The sequence below is a fragment of the Camelina sativa genome, chromosome 10 (assembly GCF_000633955.1).
Source record: "Camelina sativa cultivar DH55 chromosome 10, Cs, whole genome shotgun sequence".
NCBI classification, from domain to species: Eukaryota; Viridiplantae; Streptophyta; class Magnoliopsida; order Brassicales; family Brassicaceae; genus Camelina; species Camelina sativa.
In genome coordinates, this window is record NC_025694.1 from 8,625,804 (window position 1) to 8,653,698 (window position 27,895).

Here is a 27,895-nt window from a genome sequence, read left to right on the forward strand (position 1 = left end):
GTTAGCCGATACCAAAATACAACCCGATAATACTTGCCACATAAAGTGCTGGAGTTTTGGTGGACAATGTACCTGCCAAACCCAAGCCAGGAGAGGAGAAATCGCCGGCCCAGAGCCCAATGCCCGAAAAGAGCCTTGGACACCCAATCGTTCCGTCTCTTACCCAGATTTGACCGTATATTTCCCAGTTTTAGTAAAATGCCATCCTAAAGAATCATCCTTGGGGCAACGACTTAGAGGTATTGCCTCTATCAGAGCAACATCCACATGATCAAAATGCTGAGTGAGCAAATCCTTACGCCAAGAATTCATTTGACGATCAATGAAATGGGGTAACCGGAGAGTTGGGTCCTTAAAAGGACCGTTACTTAAGGCTGGTCTTGGGAATTGAGCTGGAACCCAAGGATCCCTCCATATAGAAATTGAGGTCCCTGAGCCAACCCGTTTAATAAGCCCTTTGGTCACCAGAGAGCGAGCAGATACGATACTCCTCCACCCATATGAGGGTGAATAAGATCGTATTGGATCCATAGGATCTGTATTCCGATAATACCTACTTTTAAAAACCCTGGCAAACAGGGAGTCTGGATAATCTATCAGTCTCCACAACTGCTTAGCCAACAAAGCCGTGTTGAAATCATGAACACTCTTGAAACCCAGACCACCCAAGCAACAAAGCCTCTCCCAAGCAATCCAATGCATACCCCCTGACTGTCCATTTGTACTCCACCAGAAATTTGCCACTGCACTAGTCAGTTTAGAAGTGATAGTCATTGGCAAACGATAGCAAGACATCACAAAAGTCGGGACAGCCGTCGGGACAGACTTAATCATCACCTCTTTCCCCCCTTTTGAGAGTAACCACACGGACCAGCCGGTCGTGCGACTCTGCAAGCGATCTCTAACAAAAGAAAAAACCTTTGTCTTTGACCCCCCAAATTCTCTGGGAGTCCTAGATAAGAACCCATACCGCCCTGATTGGTGATCCCTAGAACCCCCTGGATTTCCGTCTTGACTACCGCATCGACCGTGTGACCAAACTGAATCGAAGATTTTCCAAAATTAATTTGCTGACCCGTGACCGCTTTATACTGCCGTAAGATATCTAAAATCACCCTGCATTGATCCTTATCAACCTTGCAGAAAAAAGACTATCATCTGCAAATAACAAGTGGGTAATTGGCGGACACTTGTTTACCACCTTAATACCGGTAATCCGCTTATCTGCCTCCGCTTTCCGTACCTTTGCAATAAGGACCTCTGTACATAGAATGAACAAATAAGGGGACAACGGATCCCCCTGTCGCAATCCCCGCTCCGGCAATATTAAACCATTAGGTTGTCCATTGAGGAGAACCCTATACTCCACCGAAGAGACACAAAACATGATCCAAGAGATCCATCGATCTGCAAAACCCATTTTTCGAAGCAAAGCCTCAAGAAAGCCCCATTCAACCCTATCATACGCTTTACTCATATCCGTTTTGATGGCCATAAATTTTCCTTTACACGACTTATTCGTCCGCAACCCATGAAACATCTCCTGAGTGATCAAAATGTTGTCCGAGTTCAAATGACCCGGAACAAAAGCCGACTGATCCGGTATAACTTAATAATCCGGTAAATTACTTTGGATCCACCAATATTACTAAAATATTGTCCAAACGAACCAAATGATCTAGATGGAGGAGGAGCTTGTTGGTTTTGTTGTTGATTATTCCGCTTTTGTATAATCCTTGCTTGTTCAGCCTCAAAATATCCACGAACATTTGGATGTAGAGTATCCAAGTCACAAAGTAAAATTTTGTTTTCTTCTTTTAGCTCTTTTAAAGCATAATTTTTACATAATTTGCATAATATGATAATCGAGGATGAACGTGATCTCGATGCACCGATTGAAGTTGAAAGAGAAGTTCCACCTCCAGCGGTCCAAATAGCAGAAAATGATGACATTCGTTTCCAGGGGTGTCTCGGTCGATTTAGAAAAATAAAAATAAAGAAACTCATTTTTCACTTCGAAATGCATTAATTGATCATTTGTGGAAAAAATACAGTAATGCAGATGGTTAAAAATCTAGTATATTTTATAATTTTTGTATGATGTGATGCTCTTTATAATAATAAATATTTAATTTAAATAAAAAATAATAATTTTATGAAAGTGTTACAAATTTAAAGTAAAATAGGTTAGTTTGCAATTTTTATAAATAAAAGGTATTAATTATAAAATAAAATAAAAAGAATATTTTTAGAATATTTTTTTTAGAGGAAAAAGTAGAAAAAACCATTGGAGCAAATAGAGGAAAACCATTAGAGATGGTTAGAACCAGTTTTTTTTTGTTTCTTGGTCAACTGAAAATTAACTAATTTTCTTGAAAGAACAGTTAATACTTTGTCTTAATTAACTGAAAATAAGCTAATTATATTGTTAAAACAGGGGTTACGCCTGCAGAGAAGCTCTTGGGAGTTGTACAATGGAGATTGGGGACAAAACATAGATAAAAGAACGTTCCGGGGACTGCAGTACTAGAAAATGAACTATGACCACAATAGCAATAAAAGAACGTTCAAAAGCTCAATTGGAGTCGATAGTTAATTATTTAATAATATAAATAAACTCTCATGTCATTTGAAAAATAAACTTGTCGTTGGTGGGTGAGGCCGGGGCAATGGTAATTTCGGTCGAATAAAATATTGTTGTAATTCATGGAAAACTATTGTTGTGAATCTTGTGATTGTTTGGTAAAGAAACATTGTTGTACTTTAATCAATTTATTTAAAAGTTCCCTTAATTAATCACATAGTTGATCAAGTTACTTACAAATTATGGTCCACAACTTACACAAAGTTGACTATTGCTTACATAGCTGTCCCTCATGATCTCCGTATATATATATTGCAAGGAGAGCGTCTTCATCGTGGAACATGTTGAACATGAAAAACTGTTTGTCGTGGATCTTAATGTTACAAAAAGATCTGCATCATACAAAATTGTTTATTGAGGCTATTTATTACTTTCTTCCTATTATAATATAGGATATTTAAAATATCATATTTTAGAGAATTTTTAATTTTATAATATAAGATATGTTCAATTTTCTAAATAATTTTTAGATTAATTTTATTTTTTTATTATTTATTTTATACAATTTTGTTTATTAATTGGTTATACTTTTTAAAAGTAAATATTTCTTATTATGTTTGTTTTTGTTTTTGGTTAAAACATCTATATTTGAAACTGTAAATGTTGCATGTAGTTAAAAATTATTATTAATAAGTTTATATCAAATAAATGTTATCTATATTACTATTTTTGAAGTACATTTTGGTTTATGCCCTTTAAGTTTTACTTATTTACTATGTTTTATTTACAACATTAACCCCTAACGATTTTCCTAAAATAACATTTCGTAGAAATTCAATTAATGGAACTATTTAAATCGACGTAATTTGATACGTTTATTGCCATAAATAGCTTGAAAAATGACAACATCTTTACATTTTGATTTTTCCTAAAACAACTCTACACATTAAATTTTTAATTCCATAAAAATCTCCAAACCTATTTTAATAGATCTTTAGAGCCCGTATGATCTTTTAAATTTAAATGACACATCCAAATTTGAGTAACAAATGATTACAATTTTGGGTTCTACCCTTTTAGTTTTGTTTATTTAAAATTTTATTTACAAAATTGATCTCTACATATTTGCAAAAAATCAATAAGTAAAATATGGAAAATCAAATTCGATTATACTAATAATATAATTAATATATGAAAAAATCAATTATTTCCTAAATTATTTCTGCCGTCAATTTTTTTTCCTTTTAAATTAAAAGATTTGAATATTTTAGATTTCAAAATGGAAATAATAATATTTTACACATTCAATGTCGATATTTTTAATATTATATATTAATATTCACTAACTGATTTTATCTTTTACATAAACCATATTATTCTCTCAAGATTGTGATTTCTTAATATGGAAAAACTTTTAATCGAAAACTTAGATTTGGTATATAATAATGTTGAACAGAATCCTAAAATATATCAAATAAAAACTAACTAAAACACACACGACTATTTAATTTTATATTCCTTATGTAAATATTAATTCTTTTAAATTTTTTAATAATAAGTATCATATTTTGAAAGATCTTTTTGCTTGCTCAACAATATTTACTTGATTTGATATAACATCTAATTTTATCATCACCAATAACACTATAAATAACCTATGAACGTCAATGTACCAAATAACTTCATTCGTACTTGGCTATTTTTTTCCTTCCCAACTCTTATTTGCTAAAAAATGATAGATTTTTTCATAATCTGCATCACTAATATACATTTCTTAATTGTTTTTTTTGCAGCTCAATTGTAATCATGGCAATAAGAGTGAGATCGGTGCATGAAAAAAGTATTTTTTTTTTAATTTATTTATCAAAACTACTTTTTTTTTTTTTTTATCTTTGCTGTTTAGTTTTTGTCCTTCTAAATAACTGATTTTATTTAGAAAGGTCCATTGGAGAATCAGTTTTAATCTACTTAAACTATTTCTGTTACAAATACAAAACTTTAAATTTGCTAATATCATCCTTTTCTTTTGACACAGAAGCATTGAGATCTCGGTTGTAAATGTAAGTTTTATTCTCACTAACGTTTTCATTTGCAATTAAGTTATTACACATAAGTGAAGTTTTCTTATATCACTTTTTAAATTGAATCAGGGTGTAGCTCACTGTAACAACCTTACAAAGTCAATAAGAAACGATGGAGGAGTAAGAAGTGTATTAGATTCTTATTGGTGCATTAAAAAAAATTGTACTAATACATGGTCAAAAGTTATTATGTTGATGCTTCTATGTTAAATTTTCTTTTTTGAATTTTTTTTTCAGTCGGCGGATGTTTTAAAGGGATCCACTTTCCCTTTCATATTTAGTTAAGCGTATTTTATAATAATTATTTCCATATGTTTATATACTCTTTAATGTTAAAAAATTGTACATTGAGTTTTGCAGTTTTTAATTGATTTTTTTTTTTGTTTTATGGTTTTTAGTTTTTATTTTTGGTGTAGATTACAGTTCTTGCAAAATAACCTTGAATGGTATTTGTTTAGTTTTTGATTTTTATCAATAATTCTTCTTAAGAAACGTTTTTTGAAGTCTTTTTACTTTATTTTTTTTCTTTTTGTTTTGTGTTTAAGAATTGACTAAAATAATGATAATAATTTTTTTATAAAATGTCACATTAAATAGTTGAAAACCCCCATATAATTTGGTTAATTTTTTTTTTAGGAATTACCAAAAAATAAAATTCTCATTAACTAAATATATTGTCATGAAAAAATTATAGACTATATAAATATGCTAATTTGGTAAAACAATTAACATAATTAAACTTGATAAAGAAAACTTATTTTGATTTTGGTGAGATGGGTTGGCATTAGTCCCTTAGAGAAAGTTAAGTGGAATTGTTTTTTTTTTAAATACTTTTAGATGTGTAGCAGGAGATAAATGTATTACTAGACTATACATATACCACGGGTTAAAATCTTGAAAATACTACAAAAATCCTATACTTTGGATACTTATATCAAATATTTTTAAAATTTTATATTTTTAAAACTACAAGAGTAAATCCAATAAATATTCACAACTTTACAATCTAAAAATTAATAAAACAATAATAAAATAACAAGTAAATACAACATAAATTTTAAATTTTTAAAATTAAAAATATTGTTCTGCGATACACGATGTCAACAACAAAAAAAAGTAATAAATATTTTTCTCTGTTTGAACTTTGAATTATCCTCATCCAGATCTGCCAAAGCTATTAAATTTTATTTGATTCTAAAAAAACATATAATTTGTAACCGGTAGAGTGGTATTTGGTATTATGATACATATAAATTATTTTGATCCCTGGTGTAAAAGGATATACGGGTCCGTCTAGGGTCAGAAACTCCTTGATAATTAAAAATATATATATGTTACATTACATAGCTCAGTTGTCGGCCATATGACATTTGAAGCCAATTCCACCAATATTAGTAAAATATGTACTAACTAGAAAGTCTCCTACAATGTTGAATTGGTTTGGTCTTTTTTTTTTATTAACTGGAATTATATTAAGATGGTTGTTACTTTTTACAGATAAAAGAATTGGTTTGGTCCAGAAACCTTTCAAGTAACCCGAGATTTTTAAAATTTAATGACTCATCAACAGCGATGCAAGTGTCAGTAAAATACGACATCGGACCAAACCAATTTGTATTATTATTTTGATAAATATCTAATGTGTTGTTAATTGCTTGTTACTCATATTACAACGTGGGATAAATTTAATGTCAACGGGGGCCAATTAATAATAATGATGTCTTATTTCTTTTTTTTTTCCTTTTTTAGTAACCATGTGGTGTCTTAATTAATAATTTCTGGGCAAAATCCTCAGAAAGATAATCAACATTATTTGAACACAAGCATATATATATATATATATATATATATGTGCATAGAGGTACTTACAGAACCACCACTAAGCTTCCTCCTCTTATTCAGCCCTAAATTTGACAATTTCAGGTGATTCTTTTTCGTCTTCTTATATCTTCATTTATGTTTTCTTGTTATTGTCGCTACATCATTTCCATTTTTTTTCTTTTACATTATCTCAACTTAATTTTGGAGGAATACATTTCCTAACCATTTACGTTGTTGTCACAATAATACAGATTTTCTAAAGGATGTTTTTCTTTTTATTTTATTTTTGTCAAAGGATGTAGGATGTTTTTTTTTACATTTCAAAATATATGTTGGATATAGTAAAATTTCTATAAATTAATACTCGGTAATGTAATAATCTTTATAAATTAATAAATATTTCTGGTCTCAAGTTGAGTCAATATAATTTTGGACACAATTCAATAATAAAATAATAGTTATTTTTAAAATACTTTTAAATATATGGTTCCATCAATAATATAAATTATTAATTATATAAAATTATCAAAAAAAATATGTATATATATACACATTTTTTTATTAGAGCTCATTTCTAATATTTTTACTATATGTTCAAAAAATTTGATAAATTGTTATTTTATTTGTAATTGATTATATAAAATATCAGTTATAACAATTAAATCTTTTTTTTTTTGAAATTTTTACCAAATTAAGAAAGTCTATAGACTGGTAATTAACTTGTCTTGTTGTAGACTTGTAGTTATTATATTTGAAGTTATATAATATAACTACTGTATGAATTATATATATTTTGTATCTCCTTTGGTTTGATTCTAATTCATTTGAACTAAATTAAACAATTAATGGCTCTTACTCTTCTTCTGTGATAAACTTGGGTACTTTAACTTATGGTAGCTTCTCAACAAGGGAAATATGGACACTGCAACTGCATCTTGTGTAGTGACCAAGCCACTGACCAAAGAAGATCTGATTGCCTATTTTGCTTCTGGTTGCAAACCAAAGGAAATGTGGAGGTACGAGTATGATCATCATCTCTTCTCTTGCTTTATCGAATTTAATTATTTGCATCTTTTGGAATATTGGGTATTCAGAATAGGTACAGAACATGAGAAATTCGGTTTCGAGATTAAGACCTTGCGCCCTATAGAATTTGAACAAATAACTGCACTCCTTAATGGTATAGCTGAGAGATATGATTGGGATAAGGTGATGGAGAATGAAAGAATCATTGGTCTGAAACAGGTAACTATTTTCTTGATCTCTTCTTTTTAAAACACTAAATACAGATAAGAAATTTCATATGCTATTTTGTTTGGCAATGATTATTACATTTCAGGGAATAAAAAGCATATCACTAGAATATGGAGGCCAACTAGAGCTAAGTGGAGCACCTCTAGAGACTTTACACCAAGTCTGTGATGAGCTCAATTCACATCTTCACCAGGTGAAAAATGTTGCTGAAGAAATGGAAATTGGTTTCTTAGGACTTGGCTATGAACCCAAATGTAGTCTCGAGGATATACCCGTTGTGCCCAAGGTTCCTTCCTTTACAAACATATATAAGTAGTTCTCGTATTATTTAATGTATCGCACACCAGCAATTGTGGGTTTTTTTTCTAATGCGCAAAGTATATATTTTTTTTTTATGAGCAGCAAAGGTTTTACTTTGTAGCAGACCACTTAGCCAAATCTAGCTCATCAGGACCTGACGTGTTTTTCAGAACGTGTACGGTTCAGGTCAATCTAGACTATAGCTCAGAAACCGATATGATCAGGAAGCTTCGGGCTAGTCTAGCTTTGCAACCTGTGAGATGCTTGATGCTACATTTTTTAATGCTAGTGGTTTTTGGACTCATACAAATATTTTGCTTACTTTTTTTGGTTATATTTCTAATCAAACAGGTCGTGACTGCCATGTTTGCAAATTCCCCTTTTAGTAATGGAAAACCAAATGGGTTTGTAAGCGTGAGGAGGTTGGTTTCTACGTAACACGTTAGTATCTTAATAAAAGAAATTTCCACTTTCTGTGTCTCTCTCGCTCGTGTTCATTTTCTTAGATATAAGTTTCTTATCTATTGACATGTTTTAATTTGACAGTCACATATATATAGATTCCGATAAGAGCCGCACAGGGATGCTACCATTTGTTTTCGATGACTCATTCGGGTGAGTATAGAATTGTTTTAGTTCTTTCTAAAACTGTGATTGAACTTTTCCCTAAAACGTATGGTTAATCTTCATTGTGTTAATATATAGGTTTGAGCGGTATGTCGAATACGCACTCGATCTTCCAATGTTGTTCTTAATTCGAAACAAAATCTATCTCAACTGTGGAGGAATGACATTTCGGGTATACTACTATACATCTTTTTCCTACGAAAAAAAATCATTAAGTTTTAACCCTTTGATATCTTCTTGAGTGAGATAATTATCTGAACATACTTCTTGACTTTTTCTAGGAATTCTTGTCCGGGAAAAATTCGCATCTCTCTAATGAACAACCTACCATTGACGACTGGGAAACTCATATAGGAACAATATGGCCAGAGGTTGATTACTTTGTTTCAACAGCACCATTCAGCTTCCTTGTTTCTTATTACGTCCAGAGTCATTTTTTATGATTATGTTTTGTAATAACACTAATAGGTCCGGTTAAAGAGATACTTGGAGATGAGAGGTGCTGATGTAGGTCCATTGGGGATGTTATATGCCCTACCAGCTTTTTGGGTAATTACATTATCTTTTAACAAATATATAAAAATTCTTGTTTTCGTGGGTTTATTTTGGATTGTATTTGAATCTCAGGTGGGTTTGCTATACGATGAAAATTCTCTCCAAACTACTCTCAATATGATAGATGATTGGACTCTTGAAGAATTAGAGATGCTTAGGACACAAGTAAACTTTCAAGAGAGCAAATACTTTATTTTTTTGTCCAATTTATCGAAATAATATCGTTTGATACCAATTCTCATCCGGTTACTATAGGTTCCTATCACTGGCCTAAAGACAATGTTTAGAGATAAGCCTTTGAAACATGTCGCAGAAGATGTCCTAAAGCTAGCAAAGGTATATGTGTGTCAGGTTTCTCCTTATAATGTGTAATATAGACCTTTTTTTTTGGGTTTTAATGTTAGGGTAATATATACTTATTTTTTGATGAAGTTATTTTGTTGTTGTTAGGATGGTTTGGAGCGTAGAGGTTACAATGAAACGGGTTACTTGGACGCTGTAGCCGAGGTGGTTAGAACAGGTAATTTTTTTGTTTCTCGGTCAACTGCAAATTTGCTAATTTTGTAGAAAGAACAGTTAATACTTTGTCTCAATTTACTGAAAATAAGCTAATTTTTTTTGTGAAAACCTACAGGGGTTACGCCTGCAGAGAAGCTCTTGGAATTGTACAATGGAGAATGGGGACAAAACGTAGATCATGTGTTCCGGGAACTGCAGTACTAGAAAATGAGCTATATATGACCACAATTGCGATGAAAGAACATTCAAAAGCTCAATTGGAGTCGATAGCTAATTATATAAATAAATTCTCAGGTCATTTGAAAAATTAACCGAAGTAGTGTAGATTCGGTTTGAATTCGGAATGCAATATTTCTCAGAAAACCGATCCGATTAACCCGAGTTCCGAATATACTGAACCGAATAAATTATCGGTCCAATTCGGTAAGATTTCTCAAAAACCGAATAAGTAACAAACCTAACAAATCAATCCGATTAAGCCGAACAAACCGAATGCCCAGAGCTAAATTAAACTTTTCGTTGGTGTGTGTATGTGTGTGAGGGGACAATGGTAATTTCAATGGAATAAAATATTATTGTAATTCACGGAATAAAAAATATTGTTGTGAACTTGTGATTGTTAATTTAAATAAACATTGTTATGATGTAGTTTAATTTATTTTTGAAGTTTCTTAAATCAAATGGTTAATCAAATGTATTAAAACTTTTCTGTCCGATTTGGGATTCTAATCCCAAATAATGCAGTTTCTTACAAGTTATGATGTAAAACTTATACGAAGTTAAGTTTTTCAGGCATAGTCGTCAGTTTATTGTTTCTATGTATTCTTACAAGGAGATCGAGTTTTTCCATCGTGGAGCATGTTGTATATGAAAATCTGTTCATCGTGGATTTATATGTTACGGAAAGTATCGCGTAAAGATTGTTCATATAAAAAAAAAAGATTGTTCATAGAATAGGATTATAACAAATTTATGTAATATAATGTCATACATAGTAGTCACGCTATACTTTTATGTGTTTGAACTTTGATTAATGCTCATATAGTTCTGCCAAAGCTATTACATTTAGCGTGTCTCTAATAAAAAATATATAATTTGTAACGTAGAGTGGAATTAAATGTGATACATAGCTCAGTTGTGGGCATACGGCATTTAGCTAGATTATGTAGATAGTCTCCTTTCCTGGCTATGTTCGTTTAGTCCGGATACATTCAGAACATAGTATTAAATTATTAATTTTGTAATGACTCAGCAACATATCATCCCTCGAAGGATCTAAAGCAGCGATGCATGTCGGTCAAATGCGACATCGACACAGGGCCATATATTTTTATTACTTGTATTATACTAATTATTTTGATAATTATTGTAATGCGTTGTTACTTGTTACTGTTTCCCCATTATCGATGCGGACCTAAAATTAATGCTAACGGAGGCCAAGTGTCCTTATTTCTTGTTTTTTTTTTCCTTTTTTTATTAACCACGTTTTGTCTTTATTTCTTTTTCCTTTTTTTATTAACCACGTGGTGTCTTAATTAGGAAAGTTGATTAACAATTTGTGGGTAAAATCATCATAAAGGTTATCAACAGTAGATGAACACTGAACACAAAGCATATATACTTCCTCTGTCCTTCATAATATCCTTGGACATTCGGGTACCCGTTCGGGTTCGGGTCAGGTATTTCGAATTTTTGGATATATCGGTAAAGGGGTTCTAGACCCATTCGAGTATTTTTAGTATTCGAGTCGGGTTTGGGCAAACACCCATCGAGTTCGGATCGGGTTCGGGTATCCGAATTCATTCCGAAATTAAGTAAACCAAACACAATTTCATTCAATAATCAGGAATTAGTGGCTTGACCATCGATGCTTCTCACCGGCCAAACACATAACACACGAGTTTGTTGTTTTTTTTTCTCATACCATTCCTATACTAATTGTTTTGACTGAAAATTTGAGATGAACGAAGTTTCTTCTTCTAATTGTCCTTCTTCTCAAATTCTTTCTAAATTTTATTTTAAAAAATGAAAGTTGTACATATTAATATATAAATATTAGAGGTTTTAAAATTAATCAAAGATATTAAAGTGGTAAAATGGTTAGGATAATACCCTATTAGATTCGGGTATTTTGTGTCTTTAAAAGATTGATGTTCTAAATATTTTTAATACTAAAAATGTGGAAAAGTAGAAAAATAGAGAAAATGTCATAAAAATAAATCACCACATATGCATGAGATGACCAAAAATAAAATTAAAAAAAATCATAAAGAAAAAAGTAAATAATAAATTACTCATATACTCTCTTGTTATTTTAATATGTGTAAAAAATCCTAAACATCAAACTATGAGAATGACAGAGGAAGTATAGTACTTACACTTACAGTACACAGCCACCAGTAAGCCTACGTCCTAAAGTAGACAACTTCAGGTGATTCTTTTTCGTCTTCTTAGCTCTTCATTTATGTTTTCTTGTTGTTTCGTTATATACATCATCTCCGTTTTTCTTCTTTTTTTTTTCTTTTACATCATCTCCACTAGATATTGGAGGAATAGTTTTCCTAACCATTCTTGTTGTTGCCACAATTATACAGATTTTCTAACGGATGTTTTTCTTTTTACATTTTAAAATATATGTTGGATATATATATGCAATATAAAATTTAGAAATCGACTCGTTGCTATTTTATCCCCCATATTAATTCTCATGATATTATCTCAAAATCTCTCGATATATATATATATATATATCGTTGTAGACTTGTAGTTACTTTATTTGAAGTTATACAGGACTAATGTATGATTATATACTAGTTTCTCTATTTCCCTTTGGTTTGACTCTAATTCATTTGAACTAAACTAAACCACCGCGCTCTCACTCTCTTCTCGTCTTCTCTGATAAACTCGAGTGCTTTAACTTATGTTAGCTTCGTATCAAGGGAAATATGGTCACCGCAACCGCAACTACTGTAATGGCCGCGACCAAGCCACTGACCAAAGAAGATCTGATTGCCTATTTTGCTTCTGGTTGCAAACCAAAGGAAATGTGGAGGTACGAGTATGATCATCATCTCTTCTCTTGCTTTATAAAATTTAATTATTTGCATCTTTTGGATTATTGGTTATTCAGAATAGGTACAGAACACGAGAAATTCGGTTTCGAGATTAAGAGCTTGCGCCCTATAGAATTTGAACAAATCACTGCACTGCTTAATGGTATTGCTGAGAGATATGATTGGGATAAGCAGATGGAGGATGAAATAATCATTGGTCTGAAACAGGTAACTACTCTTTTGATCTCTTCTTTTTAAAATACTAAATACTGATAACAAATTTCATATGCTTTTTGCTTGGCATTGATTATTACATTTCAGGGAATGAAAAGCATAACACTAGAATATGGAGGCCGACTAGAGCTAAGTGGAGTACCTCTAGAGACTTTGCACCAAATCTGTGATGAGCTCAATTCACATCTTCACCAGGTGAAAAATGTTGCTGAAAATGAATATTGGTTTCTTAGGTATGGGCTATGAACCCAAATCTAGTCTCGAGGATGTTACCGTTGTCCAGAAGGTTCCTTCCTTTACAAACATATATAAGTAGTTCTCATTATTTAATGTAGCCTACACTAGCAATTATGACGTTTTTTTTTATAATGTGCAAAGTTTTTTATTTATGAGCAGAGAAGGAATGAGATTGTAGCAGACCACTTAGCCAGATCTACCTCATCAGGACCTGACGTGTTTGTCAGAACGTGTTCTGTTCAGGTCAATCTGGACTATAGCTCAGAAACCGATATGATCAGAAAGTTTCGGGCTAGTCTAGCTTTGCAACCTGTGAGATGCTTGATGCTAGCTCTTTTAATGCTAGTGGTTTTTGGACTCAAACAAACATTTTTCTTACTTTTTTTGGTTATCTTTCTAATCAAACAGATCGTGACTGCTATATTCGCAAATTCCCCTTTTAGTGATGGGAAACCAAATGGGTTTGTAAGCGTGAGGAGGTTGGTTTCTACGTTACTCGTTAGTATCTTAGTAAAAAAAAAAATCCCCTCTCTCTGTCTGTCTGTCTCTCTCTCTCAATCTTGTTCATTTTCCTAATATAAGTTTCTCATCTATTGACATGCTTTGACAGTCACATATATTTAGGTTCCGATAAGAGCCGCACAGGGATGCTACCTTTTGTTTTCGATGACTCATTCGGGTGAGTATAGAATTGCTTTTTTTTTCTTTCTAAATCTATGATTCAACTTTTTCCTAAAACGCATGGTTAATCTTCATTGTGTTAATATATAGGTTTGAGCGATATGTCGAATACGCACTTGATTGTCCAATGCTGTTCTTAGTTCGAAACGAAAACTATCTCAACTGTTGAGGAATGACATTTCGGGTCTACTTCTTCTTTATAAGAAAAAAATCATAAAGTTTTAAACCTTTGATATCCTCTTGAGTCTGGTTATGATCTGAACATAGTTCTTGACTTTTTCCAGGATTTCTTGTCTGGGAAAATTTCTCATCTCTCTAATGAACAACCTACCATTGACGACTGGGAAACTCATTTAGGATCAATATGGCCAGAGGTTATTTACTTTGTTTCAAAACCACACCATTCAACTTCCTTGTTTCTTAATTATTACGTTCAGAATCATTTTTCTTATGATTATGTATTGTAATAACACTAATAGGTCCGGTTAAAGATTTACTTGGAGATGAGAGGTGCTGATGTAGGTCCATTGGGGATGTTATGTGCCCTACCAGCTTTTTGGGTAATTACATTATCTTTTAACAAATTAAATATATAAAAATTATTGTTTCCTGGGTTTATTTTGGTTTGTATTTGAATCTCAGGTGGGTTTGCTATACGATGAAGACTTTCTCCAAACTACTCTCAATATGATAGATGATTGGACTCCTGAAGAATTAGAGATGCTTAGGACACAAGTAAACTTTGAAGAGAGAGCAAATACTTTACTTTTTGTCCAATTTAACGAAATATTATCGTTTGATACCAATTATCATCTGGTTTCCATATGTTCCAATCACTGGCCTAAAGACAATTTTTAGAGATAAGCCTTTGAAACATGTCGCAGAAGATGTCCTAAAGCTAGCAAAGGTATATGTGTGTCTGGTTTCTCCTTATAATGTGTAATAAATAATTGCTGAAGTTAGTTTGTTATTGTTCAGGATGGTTTGGACCGTAGAGGGTACAATGAAACCGGTTTCTTGAATGCTGTTGCCGAGGTGGTTAAAACAGGTAATTTTTGTTTCTCGGCCAGTCAACTAAAAATTTGTTAATTTTCTTGACAGAACAGTTAAATACTTTTTCTTACTTAACTGAAAATAAGCTAATTATCTTGTTAAAACAGGGGTTACGCCTGCAGAGAAGCTCTTGGAGTTGTACAATGGAGACTGGGGAGAAAACGTAGATCATGTGTTCCGGGAACTGCGGTACTAGAAATGAACTGTGACCACAAGAGCGTTCAAAAGCTCAATTGCAATCGATAAATAATTATATAACTATATAAATAAAGTCTCATGGCATTTGAAAAATAAAACTTTTTGTTGGTGTGCGAGGAGAAAAATAAATATTTGTATGGAATAAAAATATTGTTGTAATTCGTGGAATAATAATATTATTGTTGTGATTGTTGTTAAAAAACATTGTTGTAATTTATGTTATTTTATTTGGAAGTTCCCTTAATCAAATGGTTGATCCAGTGTTTATTAAAATTTCTACATTCTCGTGAATTACAAAAGTATTTGATTCAACATTGAAAGTTTTGGAACATATAAATAGGTCTTCTTATTCCCCTTTCTAACCACAAGTAAAATAAAAAGTAAACTCATATAGTTATTTTTTCACTATTCTTCATATTAAGAATATTTATTCTCAATTGGTTTCTTTTCAACATGTTAAGATATTACAGTTTTGGAATAGTTCTAAGCATTATCAAAGTTTATTGCACGCACGGCCTCCGTATAGAACAAAATGACCTACATGTTTCCAAAAGGAGTCCTTTACGTCGAGCACTGGATAGCAAAATTTGTTGTTTGAAAACGCTTCTGTGTTCCCCACCCTTTTGTCGGTATTATAATTTTCATCCACAATCGTGATTAGGCGCATATAGGCGTCCTCCTCGGGAGTCAACCGTAGACCACCATTTCCCATTGGAGGACTTGGAAGTGAAGGGCTATAGACTTCACCACCCCATTCTATACCTGTACCATGACTTTCTTTGAATCTGCTTGCTGGCCAGAACCCAATTTCTTGCCATGAGGGCCCCATCAGTAGCCACCAATTCCCGTTGGCTTTGTCCTGTACTCAACAAAACCAAACTTAAAACAAATTCTTAATTTATAGATAAAAAAGCTTGTCATGGCTTTAGAGTTCAACCATATTTACATGTTACTATCCGTACCCCCTAGCTAGTATGATCGAATTTATGACTTTAATAGTTGGGGAAAAAATGAGCACGAACAAAAAGTGACCTTCTGTATGGCGATGTCATAATCTCTCTCATGGAGAAGTAGACCAGGAGCAAAATCGTGGCTGACTAGTATCATCCCGGATCCGTCCGGACAGAAGTTATTAAAACACGGATGTCCTCCCGCCTGTATTAAACCATATAAACATGTGACTATTAATGATTGATTTATATATGGTATGGACATATTTAAAAAAAAAAATAAGATAGTCGGCTCACATTTGTAAATACAAACAGCCGAATCCAAGCGTCTTTGTATAATTGTGGATGTGACTAAAAAATGAATGGACAATATGAATCATGTATTTTGATAATAGAAAAGGATATAAAAAGCAGATCTAAATAAATCTACTTACGATCCGACCAACTTGAATGAATTCATTTCCGATTTGAAAGGTCATCCGACCAGAGCTGAATTGCATAGGTCCAGCCAGACAAGTGCCTCTATGCATATTCATAGATGCACCATTGTAAATCCTTGGTTTTCCTTTAGTCCGCACCACAGAAAAGTACTGAAAACAATGATTGAGAAAACTAACATTGTGATATGGCATAATTGTAATGTGCTCGGATAGTATCAATATCATAATTAAAGTTAATAGAAACCACTATTTTGATATTTTCAAATATAAATGTATCACACCATAGATAATATTATAAATTCAATTACAATGTACAATTACTCATGTTTTTTCTTGGCAAAAAAAAATTACATATGTTTTTTAATGTCATCCGCCATATGTATGTAATACACTAATACTATTCACGAAATATTAATCAAAACATTTACTGTTGGCAATAAGGTATATACATTTCAACGTGTTTAAACCCATAACCACTTAAATAATTGTTATCTATATATCTACTTAAAAGGGAGAATTTAGTCATATTTTGATTAATCATTATGTGCAAACATATATATTCATTTCTCGTTTCAACTATACCATCGGTCTTATTATTACGATGTTCTATTATGTTTGACATTTCTTACTCATAAAATAAAAACTTAGAAAGCACTTACGTGATGACCTTCGTTGGAAAGCGTAGGTTGATAGGCACTTTTCCACGAACTTTGCGGATTAGAATTCTCGTCATCAAATGATTTCATTCTTAAAAGATCGTCTTTGGTGACTCGATATGTGGGGACCGTGCCAATAGGGCAACCTACGCCATTTTCCCATAAGTGACCAAATGTTTTGTTACGAAGTACTGTCTCTCTTTTTACTTTTGATCCTTTAGGGTGTGATATCATACCCATCTGCACATCAAAATCCAATATCAGTTAATAAATTAGTTGAACCAATATTAGATTAGGACAAAACCCAACTGTTTTTTGTATAGTACACAAAAAGTATCTTAATTTCGTAACAGTAAAGATTATTCAGAAAAATAAGTCACATCATTGCCATGCCAATTTCTTAATTACCATTGAGATCCTGGTTGAAATTCATATTATTAGAGAAACATACCTTATAGTGAAATGTGTGGTTTTTCATGGATGATTGGTCAAATCCTGGTTGTTTGTAAAAGTCCACGCATCCATACCGTTGACCAGAAATAGACTGTGGATTCATAAATAAGATAGTGATTCTAATGTTCATATATAATAAACACCAACAATTATTGTTTTAATATGGTGAGAAGATAAACCTTTATAATTTTGACAGCAGGTTTGTTGATATGCTTTAGTTTTTGCTCTATTTCAAAATCTTCAAAACTTTTTATTTTCTCGGCTGCTTCTACAATGTCATGGCGATGACCTTGACTCATCAAAATACTACAACATAGAATATAGCACAAGAAAGTCATCCACATTACTGGAAGTGGACACCCCAGTTTCATTTTCATCAACCTGCTAAATAGAGAAATGAGATAGTAAGTTTTTTTCTTATATATAGAGAAAGGAGCTAATTATTATGAAAGATTTGTTCTAGTAATTGGAGAAAGATTGAAGAAGTCATTTGGCATATAATCACATTCTTCCTATAAATATAATATCTTTCTATACATGTAACTGCGTATCCTTAGCAATCTTGTACATTTGACTAAAATTTATGGTTTCTTTCTTGTAATTAATTTTGAAACGTACATACATGTCAAACAAAGTCTCTCTATACTAAGTAATTTTCATCAATACATTAACGAGATTTAATGTCGTCTTTAACGCAAACCTTCACAAGTCAAAGGAGGCATAATTATTTGTCAACCATAATATCTTCTTAGGCTGGGTAATTTCCGTCAATACATTTAAGAGTTTTACTGTTACCTTTGATGAAATTATTTAAACTCAACTCGGAATCATAATTAGATGGTTGGTCTGACCGGTACAACGGAACTTTCACGGATTGAATTTTATTTATATAGAAATTTTGAATAATTTTTCATATTTTTAAATTTTGATATGTTATACTAGTTTAAAATCATCTCATCATATAATTTTGAAATTCTAAATTTAACACATTTCAAAATTATAATTCATTCTATCATATAACTCACTACATTTAATCCATCGTCTGGTATATGAGATTGTTTTTTTTTTACTTTCATACCTTTTTGACAAACTAAATTAATACCTAAAACAAATTACGGTCCGTTTGACAAAAAAATTCAAATTCTTATTTTTATATACCTTAAATTTTAAAAAATATTTACATTTTCTTTTATCACAAACTTTAACAACAACTACAACAATAAAATATATATCTTAATCTAATTATATTAATACGAACCTTTTGAGGTAAAATATCAAAATGTGCAGTTGTGCACACAAAGTATTTTCTTGCAATTTCTTGAAATTTGTTGCACGTTCTTGCATCGCAAGTTTCTAAAGGTTGAAGGATTAGTTTTACAGATTATATGTGACCGGTCCACTCTACATTCTCCAAGTTCTAAAATAAAGCAATGTTAGATGATGAAATGACGAAATATATCTATAACAATTATTGATAATTTGAGTTTTGCAACGTATGCTTGTTGGAGCCGTCATACGCGATGCAATGCTCTATCCTCTTGGATCTTATGGACGCTGGAGATACAAGGTATATGCTTTTACCTTAATCGCTAAAAAAATGAATTGATGTACATCAAGTTCTAATTCTTTTACTAGCAAAAGAGGAGTCGTCGGAACAACAAAATCTTTAGTTATTTTAAGCCAACAGATCCAAACGGAAATAACGAAAATGGCAGGATTTTGTATCTGGCCAGCAAGTGTTGATGGAAGGATATGGTTCTTTTTTCTTTGTGGGGTAATCAAGTGTTACTACGGTGGGCTAAAATTACCCTTTACCCTCTATATGATTCTTCTAGGTTTGGTTTGGTGAGGCGGACGGTGTTGTTTTGAGCTTCAAAATCGTGAGGGAATGATGGATTGGATCTTCAACTGGTTTCATTGAGACAGGGGTTTTGGACTTCCAAACGACTTCAATATCCTTGTCACATCCCTAACTCATCTCCTATGAGCTTGAATGAGACAATTTATCTTTTAACCTAGCTAAACAGGTTTTCAGATTCATGAGCCTGGAGTACTCATAGCTCATGATTTCTATTCTGAATCGGATCAATGTCACGTTATATCTCTCCCCGGCCAATCATGGTATTGCAATCTACACATTATACAACTTATAAAAATTAAAGGAGTTAAATTAAAGTATAATTCATGAACATTTGTAGCTAGTCATTCATGAATTGTAAATCAATTAACTTACAAGGGTTATAAACACTTTCGGTTTTCAAAGCAATATACGATATCACAAGAAATTGCAACAAATTAAATACTATTATTTAATGAATATGAAGGTTTGATTGAACATGCAATATCTTATAGTTCGAAATTTTGTAACTAAACACAATTGTAAAATCTCATCTCAATGACAAACCAATCCTGATGATCCAGCCTCTCATTATGCTTTGAGTCACCTTCATGCTTTTTTAATTTCTATTAGGATAGATGGTTTAAATCGGTTTACTGAGTAAACCAAGATTACATTCTGGTTTAAGTGTTTAGTATATATACTAAACGATAGACGTTAATTGAGGTTAACGATTTGTAACAAACTTTTAACTAAACGAGAGAACTAGTACTTACCTAATGCCTCAACTAGTACTTTATAATTACAAAAGAACTAAGAAAATATATTACAAATACTAAACGAGAGATATCACAATCAACTCCCAACTAGTCAAGTCAAGCTGTGATGCCAATTCCCACAAATCAATACATATCACAAATTACTCTTGCATATAAATAAAGTTCTTATATTATGCTGTACGTCATATACATACCAACAACACACAAAGCTGAAACCAATTTTTTTTTTTTTTTTTTTTTTTAACTCTTTGACAGCAAATATCTCTCTGTTCGCAGTTTACCTGTCTAATGCGATATTGCAGTTATTATTTTAAAAAAAAATTAACAATTTTTGAAGTTTTCTATTCAAAATTTTGCTCAAACGATGTTCCCAAATTCTGATACTGAAGAAAAATATTCAAGATTGGCAGAGATTGCTATATAATAGCTAAAGACAGAGATGGTTTCCACGGCGGAAGCAGATCCTGAAGAAGGAAGAGACGGTCATAACGTCGGCGGCGGCGAGACGACGAGGAGACCTGACGTGCGATGGAAGTCGTGGGTGATTCCAATGGTGGTGATCGGGAACGTCGTCGTTTTCGTTGTGGTGATGTACTTCAATGATTGTCCTCACAATAGCCATCGATGTCTAGCGAAAAAGTTGCTAGGAAGATTCTCATTTGAGTCTTTCAAGTCAAATCCTCTTCTCGGTCCTTCTTCTTCTACGTGAGTCTTTCACTCTCTCTCTCTCTCTCTGAACATTGTAGCAAATTTGATTTCGTTATAAAGTTTAAGTTTTTATGATCTGGGTTTGAGTTTTTAGCATTGTAGATTTCAGATTTTAGTCAAAGTCCCAATTTTTGCCAAAAACAAAAAAAAAAAAAAAGATTCTTGAGGATGCATTGGGTAGGTTTGAGCTGACGAGCTCTGTTATGTATTCTGGGAAGGTTTAGTTCTTACGGATGCATTGGGTTTGGTTTTGAATTGATCTTTGAATTTGGCAGGTTGGAGAAAATGGGAGCTTTGGCATGGGGCAAAATAGTTCAAAGGGGTCAAGTTTGGAGACTCTTAACATGTATGTGGTTGCACGCTGGTGTTATCCATTTGTTAGCGAATATGTGTTGTGTTGCCTTTATTGGAGTTCGTCTTGAACAACAGTTTGGTTTTGTTCGAGTTGGGACGATCTACCTTGTATCTGGCTTCTGCGGGAGCATATTATCTTGTCTGTTTGTTCAGAATGCTATATCTGTTGGTGCCTCGAGTGCTTTGTTTGGCCTTTTGGGAGCAATGTTATCTGAGTTGTTAATCAATTGGACTACTTATGACAACAAGGTATGCACTCACTGAATGATCTAATTTTAGCAACTCTGGATTCACAATTGTTTGGTTGGTTGATTCAGTTTCTTTTTTTTGTAGGGTGTGGCTCTGATAATGCTTTTGGTGATTGTTGGTGTTAACCTAGGATTAGGAACACTTCCTCCTGTTGATAATTTTGCTCACATTGGAGGTTTCTTAGGTGGTTTTCTTCTCGGCTTTCTCCTCTTGATTCATCCACAGTTTGAATGGGATGAGAACCGAGTTTCTCTTATCCCTGGTTCCATTGTTAAACCGAAGTACAACACTTGCCAACTTGTGCTTTGCGTAATTGCATCCATGGTCTTTGTCGCCGGGTAAGATCCACAACATTCTTAAATACCATATCTTCTTCAGAACATTTGTTTTGTCTATACAGATTTGGCCTTTGATTGTGAATTACTAAACTGGCCAATGTGCAGGTTTGCTTCTGGGTTGGTGATACTATTCAGAGGAGATAACTTGAACAGATATTGTAAGTGGTGCCATAAACTGAGCTACTCCTCTAAATCCCAGTGGACATGACACTTTCTAAGAGTTAGATTTTTTTTTTTTTTACACCAGTTCTGTCAAATTGCTACCATCTAGGCAAATGATAGTGCTTTATAAAGATGCCAACATTTTGATTAAGAAAGTTCTATTTGCAATTTAGATTAAAATCCACTTCGTAACTCCAAACTTACAGACCAAGAAAATTAGCAGTAAAGCTCAATCCACTGATCTACAACAAAACAAGGTTAACAAGTCCAACAACGTTTCTCAGTACCTATATCCAATTGGCATCCCAAGACGGTCCAACCGACCTGAACCGGGATAAGCCTTGTTCATAAAACTAGTGTGCAGAGCAGAACCTTTCTGGGGACCTGACTTCATATCACCACAGTATGGACCTGACTTCGTATCACCACAGTATGGCACATCAACAAATCCAAACCGTTTCGACGAAGACCGCTCGTAATATAACGGTGGTCGAGACTTCGGAGCACTTACGGACCTGGCCTTAGCCCTAGAGGACTCTGTACAAGCCATGTAGCTTGGATGGTCCCCGTAACAGCAGCTTTTTGTGCAATCGCTCGGTGCTATAGAACTTGCAGTGAAAGTACTGCGTTTGCTTCTAGAAGTCGCTGAGTATATCTGAGGACTGTTCTCTGCAGTGCAAAACTGGCTTGTGATCTCTTCATGTGACGAGGACGGGCTAAAAGGCGTGACAAAAACTGGTTCAGACCGACCTGCGTTGTCTAGGACAAGGTGCGATGAGTAGAACATGTCTGGTCTGCTGCGTCTTGTGTAAGAGCTGATGTGTTTCCTGTCGATTTGAAGGATCTTTTCTTCTTCATCCATGGCTGAGAATGTTTCACTGTGAGTAGCATAAAGTCTGTTGTTGTCGCTAGCCTTAGAACCAATCCTCTGAAAATTTTAATCCAATCTCTTAGTTAATCTCTTAAGTCACAAACAAAAACAGATAATGAAATGGGAAATGGATAAGCCTAACATAGTAACATACTAACATAGATTCAATAATGTGAGAAACATATAAATTAGGACCATAAGCAAAGTTTAATACCTTAAAAAGATGAGAATGAGAAAGCTTGGAGCTGCGGGAAGAGATTGAATGCTCGAGTTTTTCAGGCGTTGGTGGACCCTTGAGGATAAAATGAAGTTGTTAAAAAGGAACCTTAGACTAAAAGACATGTTTTAGGTTAAAAAGAAACAATGTTAAGGGATTAAATTAACCAAGCTTACGGGGTTTAGGAAGTGAGAAGATTTGGTATTGTTGGATTGAGAAGAAGAAGATTCAGGAGTAACAATAACCCGACTGGCACGGATACGAGACTGAGCCCGAACCAAAGCGTGCATCCTACGCAGATGGACTGACATTCTCTTCCGTTCGATATGGCCTCTAACTATTGCTTGAAGCCTAACCAAACCCTTGAGTGCCCTTAACGCTCTCCTTGCCTACAATTAAATTATACAAACAATAACAAATTGCTTTTAAAATGGAGAGAAAGCTAATAATCACCAGAGAATATTCTAAAGTACCAATTCTTGAAATAACTTGACTCTTCAGATCAAGCTCCCATTATGGACAGGACCACAAAACCATATTGAATTTTTCAAAAGCATTACTTTTGAGTTTTGATAGAAGTTGGCGCCAAAGGTAAGTGGAATAAGAAAAAAAAACAAGTTGACCTTTCCAAAACAAATTGAACTTTTGAAATTCAACAAAAATTTAAATGGAGGGATATATGTAAATAAATACCATAAAACCAAACTATTTACATGTATAGTCACTCTCTACGAGAAGAAAGATGAATCGACTATTAATGAACAATGCGACTTTTATGTCGATGAGTACACATTCGGGGTGTAAATTGTCTTACACACTACTATACACTAATTAAAAAAAAAAAAAAGGATTCGCCATAAACTATAAAGTACAAAGTTCAATAGGCATGCATGCATCACAACATTAATAGACATATATATATTTATTACATAGAGACTATAAAATATAGAGAATGAACTGAAATATAGACTAGTTATAGCAGCCAGCAGCATTCACCATGTTATTACAGTGGTCCAGTCCAGTGAAAGACAATTCAATAATAACCAATAGGAAAAGAAACTCCTAATAAGTTGTATTGCTTGATTGACAATTCTTTACATGGTTCAAACCGGAATCAATTTTAGAGTCGGTTGAACAGAAAAACAATCAATCCATTAACCGGTTAATATAAAATTAAGAAGAAAAAGCAAATACTACTAGTACAATTTTGTTTTTGGGTATCCGCAAAGCAAACTATTATACAAAAAATATTCAAGTGGGCTCTATAGGAGAAGGTTAATGCGTCTAATCACTCGTCTAGGGAAGTGGAAGCAGCAGAAGGTTTACGACATCGAAAAATGTTATCTGGACGATAATCCCCGTGAATTTTTTTACAAATCTATAACCATTTTTATTAACTTTTATGAAATTATGTAACAGATAAATTTATTAAGCTTCCGTCAAAGAAAAATTTAGCTTCGTAGTATAAAGTTTTATTTCTATGAAATTATAGATTTAGCTTTGTAACATACTTTTAAGAAACGACTCAAATAAGTATTGTATTAGCATAGCAATTAAAGAAATGAAAAGAAAATTACCAAATATCCACGAAACGTTGCTTGTATCTTAATCACAGCAAGATCTTCACGACCGTCGCGGCCGTAACCGTTAAACTTGCTAACATGCGCCGCCGCGTCGTCGTATCCGTCGCTAAAACGCGACTTAACAGGACTTCTCGTCGACCTCCCGCTCGTGCTCGTGAGCCTGACGACCGCAGCAGCGGCATTAGCGGCGGCGACAGCAGCCTCAGCAACAGCAGCAGTCGCGGCGGCCACCGCAATCGCGTGCTTATCAGAATCTTCAACTCCCTCGTCCTCCCACGTCGGCTTATGTTTCCTCCGTCGTCTCGGAGACGATTGGTGGTGGGACGGCGGTGGAGGCGTCGAGTTCGGTAGCGGAGGATGAGGAGGCGGAGAAATGTGATTCATCGGTGCGGTATCTTTTTCGCGTTTTGATTTGACGAAGCCCCATCGGCGTTTAGGATTGGAGGAAGTTGACCGAGAAGGTGTTTCAAAAGATGGATCCGGATAATAACCCGGGTCAGGTTTCTTAAGTCCGAATAAATTCTTAAACCACCGTGAAGCTTTTCCCATTATTATTAGTCACTTGACGAATGAAACGACAACGTTTCTGCTCGCCGGGGTTATTTGCAGAGAGAGAGCAAGATAGAAAAAGAGAGAGAGAGAGAGAGACAAACAAAAGAGAGCTTTGTAATAAAAGAGTTAAGTAGCCTCGTAGCAGTAGAACACAGTGTTCTGGTTAGTAACCAAACGCCTCACTCGCGCGTGTGAGTCACTCACTTTCTATTTTCTTTTCCCGGGAAATTTCGTTAATCTCCATATTAACTATTTAATTACAGTCCAGACTCCAGAGTTGCGTCTAGTAATTTCCATGCATTAACCACCCTCACTAGTGTTATATAGTACGCATTAACCCTCACTCGTGTTATACTGTACCATCTTATAAAAATATACTTATATATCATAATGTGTTTTTGAGGTAAATCCACTAATCCAAGTAGGGCCGTGGTTTTTATAGTGAAGAAATTGGAAAATTCCACTAATCTATAGTAACTTAGAAAAAAAAAATTAGGAGTCAATAAAAAAAACTTGTAACTTTGGGGACATTTCGATATTTAGAACATCTTTTGTAAATTTCTACTTTTGTCGGTAAATCTACTTAATACTATTCATAAAAACTCTTGTTAATCATTTTCTACTTTGTAGTTTGTAGTTTTATGTGCCATCTTTTAGTAACACTTTGTAGTTTTGTTAAATTTGAGACAAACATTCAAATAAGTAACTGTTTAGGAAGGATTATTTGGACCTTTACAAAGGTAATCTTTAATTTGTAGATTTACTTTCTGTGGTTTAGCTATTTCTTTTTAAAATCGCCTAAAGTCTGTTGTCGTAAGCACCGTACTGGAACCAAATCTAGAATAAAAGTAAGATTTATTTAGAAGAAATTGCCATCACTATAGTGTCATGTGAATCTGAAGAAATAATATGACCGAACCCTAAAGAACAGAGAGATGACAAAAAGCGTCAATACTTTTTTTATTAGAGATGCATGGGAAGAGGACCACAACTGACTATACTACGGACCCCATTACGGATGGCGTCGCTGTGATATGGGTCCTTCTCCCTCGCCGTAAAATCCAATGGCTATCGTTATAATAATATCTCCTTCCATGATCACGTTTTCGAGGTCCCTAACTCCTCTTTTCGTCTCGTTACGGAATAGCGCCGTCCGGTGTTACGTCGTTTTGCTCCATGGGAAAAATCAAATTTGGTTTACAATTCTTATATTTGTGTTTTTGTTTTGTTAGTTTCCTTCTCTTGTCTTTCATATCATTAATGTGTATGGACTGTATAGCGAATATTCTGTGAATAGTTGTTTTCGTTTCGATGCGATTGGTAATATTGTTGTACGAATGAAAATTACGTAATTCACAAAACTACATAGGCACTCATTTAGTCATATGTATTAGATATATATAGATATATTACTGGAGAAAATATAATATTAAGATGTTTAGTCAAATAATTAAAAAAAATTCGTAAGAGTGTTTTTAATTAATCTAATTTTTATTTGACGGAGAGAAAGAGAAAACTCATTATCCACCAAGTAGCATTTCTACTAAAAGTCTAAAACCAAAAGATAGTGTGTTTTAAAAAAAAAATATAGGCTTTAAATGGTTTCTCTAGTGCATACTGATATTTTAGTATGAAGGGAATAGACGGTAGTATAGAGTAAACATTGGTATGCACAACACCATATAATAGTATGCATAACACCATACTATTATGAATGGTAAAAATCAGACCATAGTATAGAGTGGTGTATACAAAGGATTAAAATTATTTTAATTATATTTTTATCATAATTAATAATAATTATCACAAGATGTATTTAGAATTATAAATCAAAATTTATTATTTTGATTATCCCATAACATAGTGTTCAACAAAAAAATAGCTTTCTAAGATTAGAATTACAAGTCAAAGCTATTATTTTGATTATTCCATAATAATATTATTTCGATTATTATTTAAAACAAAATTAAATTTCTAAGATTGAAGAGAAGAGAGTTCTCTCTCGTCGCTCTAGTTTTTTTTTGGGAATTTTATTTTGTGGATTTTTAATACTTATGAATGATCATATGTATACACATTTTTCAAAAGTACAAAGAAACACAAATTTAACCAATAAGAACAAAGAACTTGGATCCAACTAGTTAAGAATCATGTTTTAATCCAACTTTCACTTTTGGTATGGAAGTTTTAAGGAGTAAAGAGAAAAAATCGGACCAATAGTACAATTTCCATAGTACGTAGTTTTTTTTTAATTGCAGACCAGTATGGAGTAGTGCATATTGGTCTGGAATTATAAATGGTGAATTTATTGCGGATTGGTCCAGACTTTAGTCCGGTCCGGAGCAGACTAGACAACCATTGACAGCCATAGTGGGACTAATATTTTAAATGCCTAAAATGGTAATTATATTGCAAATCATCTTGGACTTGCACTAATTGTTACAGATTGTTACAGATTTCTTGACATGTAGTTGACTAATTACAAGACATTAAGACAATTAGGATACTAAGTTGAGTTGTAAATTTAACCTTGATTTATTTTATTATCA

At 33.2% G+C, this 27,895-nt stretch overlaps 5 protein-coding genes, 1 long non-coding RNA gene and 1 pseudogene across 6 annotated transcripts; 4 read left to right on the forward strand and 3 right to left on the reverse strand.

Moving 5' to 3' along the window:
• On the reverse strand, positions 160 to 1,495 carry LOC104720173. Its single transcript, XM_010438125.1, has 3 exons — positions 1,199 to 1,495; positions 971 to 1,136; positions 160 to 848 (listed from the first exon to the last, which is right to left on the reverse strand). The coding sequence occupies exons 1-3, from the start codon at positions 1,493 to 1,495 to the stop codon at positions 160 to 162; spliced, it is 1,152 nt and encodes a 383-aa protein (XP_010436427.1).
• Positions 4,282 to 4,945, forward strand: LOC104717994. The gene is made up of 3 exons (XR_756333.1): positions 4,282 to 4,424; positions 4,620 to 4,644; positions 4,735 to 4,945. It is a non-coding gene; the product is annotated as an uncharacterized LOC104717994 (long non-coding RNA).
• LOC104717993 (glutamate--cysteine ligase, chloroplastic-like) lies at positions 6,517 to 10,008 on the forward strand. Its single transcript, XM_010435640.2, has 14 exons — positions 6,517 to 6,588; positions 7,384 to 7,502; positions 7,581 to 7,731; positions 7,826 to 8,026; positions 8,143 to 8,295; positions 8,392 to 8,462; positions 8,587 to 8,655; positions 8,746 to 8,839; positions 8,949 to 9,038; positions 9,136 to 9,216; positions 9,295 to 9,387; positions 9,478 to 9,558; positions 9,673 to 9,742; positions 9,857 to 10,008. Exons 2-14 carry the CDS (start codon positions 7,402 to 7,404, stop codon positions 9,943 to 9,945), a joined length of 1,344 nt encoding a protein of 447 aa, XP_010433942.1. The 5' UTR covers positions 6,517 to 6,588; positions 7,384 to 7,401; the 3' UTR covers positions 9,946 to 10,008.
• On the forward strand, positions 12,701 to 15,207 carry LOC104720174 (annotated as a pseudogene).
• LOC104717996 lies at positions 15,687 to 18,073 on the reverse strand. Its single transcript, XM_010435643.1, has 7 exons — positions 17,876 to 18,073; positions 17,695 to 17,787; positions 17,247 to 17,483; positions 16,582 to 16,737; positions 16,445 to 16,498; positions 16,230 to 16,352; positions 15,687 to 16,056 (listed from the first exon to the last, which is right to left on the reverse strand). Exons 1-7 carry the CDS (start codon positions 18,071 to 18,073, stop codon positions 15,691 to 15,693), a joined length of 1,227 nt encoding a protein of 408 aa, XP_010433945.1. The 3' UTR covers positions 15,687 to 15,690.
• On the forward strand, positions 20,554 to 22,179 carry LOC104717997 (RHOMBOID-like protein 7). The gene is made up of 4 exons (XM_010435644.2): positions 20,554 to 21,017; positions 21,296 to 21,623; positions 21,708 to 21,961; positions 22,067 to 22,179. The coding sequence occupies exons 1-4, from the start codon at positions 20,752 to 20,754 to the stop codon at positions 22,167 to 22,169; spliced, it is 951 nt and encodes a 316-aa protein (XP_010433946.1). The 5' UTR covers positions 20,554 to 20,751; the 3' UTR covers positions 22,170 to 22,179.
• Positions 22,241 to 25,434, reverse strand: LOC104717998. The gene is made up of 4 exons (XM_010435645.2): positions 24,789 to 25,434; positions 23,388 to 23,600; positions 23,209 to 23,286; positions 22,241 to 23,051 (listed from the first exon to the last, which is right to left on the reverse strand). Exons 1-4 carry the CDS (start codon positions 25,341 to 25,343, stop codon positions 22,404 to 22,406), a joined length of 1,494 nt encoding a protein of 497 aa, XP_010433947.1. The 5' UTR covers positions 25,344 to 25,434; the 3' UTR covers positions 22,241 to 22,403.

What these genes read in the sequence shown, in the direction of transcription:
- LOC104720173 (XM_010438125.1), bottom strand. Translation starts at nt 1,495, where the DNA reads ATGGCCATCAAAACGGATATGAGTAAAGCGTATGATAGGGTTGAATGG. An exon ending in GGATTACCGGTATTAAGGTG is followed by an intron (nt 1,137 to 1,198) that starts GTAAACAAGTGT and finishes TTTTTCTGCAAG; the next exon opens with GTTGATAAGGATCAATGCAG. An exon ending in AGGGATCACCAATCAGGGCG is followed by an intron (nt 849 to 970) that starts GTATGGGTTCTT and finishes TACTCTCAAAAG; the next exon opens with GGGGGAAAGAGGTGATGATT.
- LOC104717993 (XM_010435640.2), top strand. Translation starts at nt 7,402, where the DNA reads ATGGACACTGCAACTGCATCTTGTGTAGTGACCAAGCCACTGACCAAA. An exon ending in AAACCAAAGGAAATGTGGAG is followed by an intron (nt 7,503 to 7,580) that starts GTACGAGTATGA and finishes TTGGGTATTCAG; the next exon opens with AATAGGTACAGAACATGAGA. An exon ending in CTAGTCTAGCTTTGCAACCT is followed by an intron (nt 8,296 to 8,391) that starts GTGAGATGCTTG and finishes CTAATCAAACAG; the next exon opens with GTCGTGACTGCCATGTTTGC.
- LOC104717996 (XM_010435643.1), bottom strand. Translation starts at nt 18,073, where the DNA reads ATGAAAATGAAACTGGGGTGTCCACTTCCAGTAATGTGGATGACTTTC. An exon ending in ACCACACATTTCACTATAAG is followed by an intron (nt 17,484 to 17,694) that starts GTATGTTTCTCT and finishes TTTGATGTGCAG; the next exon opens with ATGGGTATGATATCACACCC. An exon ending in TCATTCAAGTTGGTCGGATC is followed by an intron (nt 16,499 to 16,581) that starts GTAAGTAGATTT and finishes TTCATTTTTTAG; the next exon opens with TCACATCCACAATTATACAA.
- LOC104717997 (XM_010435644.2), top strand. Translation starts at nt 20,752, where the DNA reads ATGGTTTCCACGGCGGAAGCAGATCCTGAAGAAGGAAGAGACGGTCAT. An exon ending in CTCGGTCCTTCTTCTTCTAC is followed by an intron (nt 21,018 to 21,295) that starts GTGAGTCTTTCA and finishes TGAATTTGGCAG; the next exon opens with GTTGGAGAAAATGGGAGCTT. An exon ending in TCCATGGTCTTTGTCGCCGG is followed by an intron (nt 21,962 to 22,066) that starts GTAAGATCCACA and finishes GCCAATGTGCAG; the next exon opens with GTTTGCTTCTGGGTTGGTGA.
- LOC104717998 (XM_010435645.2), bottom strand. Translation starts at nt 25,343, where the DNA reads ATGGGAAAAGCTTCACGGTGGTTTAAGAATTTATTCGGACTTAAGAAA. An exon ending in CAACGTTTCGTGGATATTTG is followed by an intron (nt 23,601 to 24,788) that starts GTAATTTTCTTT and finishes ATTTAATTGTAG; the next exon opens with GCAAGGAGAGCGTTAAGGGC. An exon ending in CTCATTCTCATCTTTTTAAG is followed by an intron (nt 23,052 to 23,208) that starts GTATTAAACTTT and finishes TAAAATTTTCAG; the next exon opens with AGGATTGGTTCTAAGGCTAG.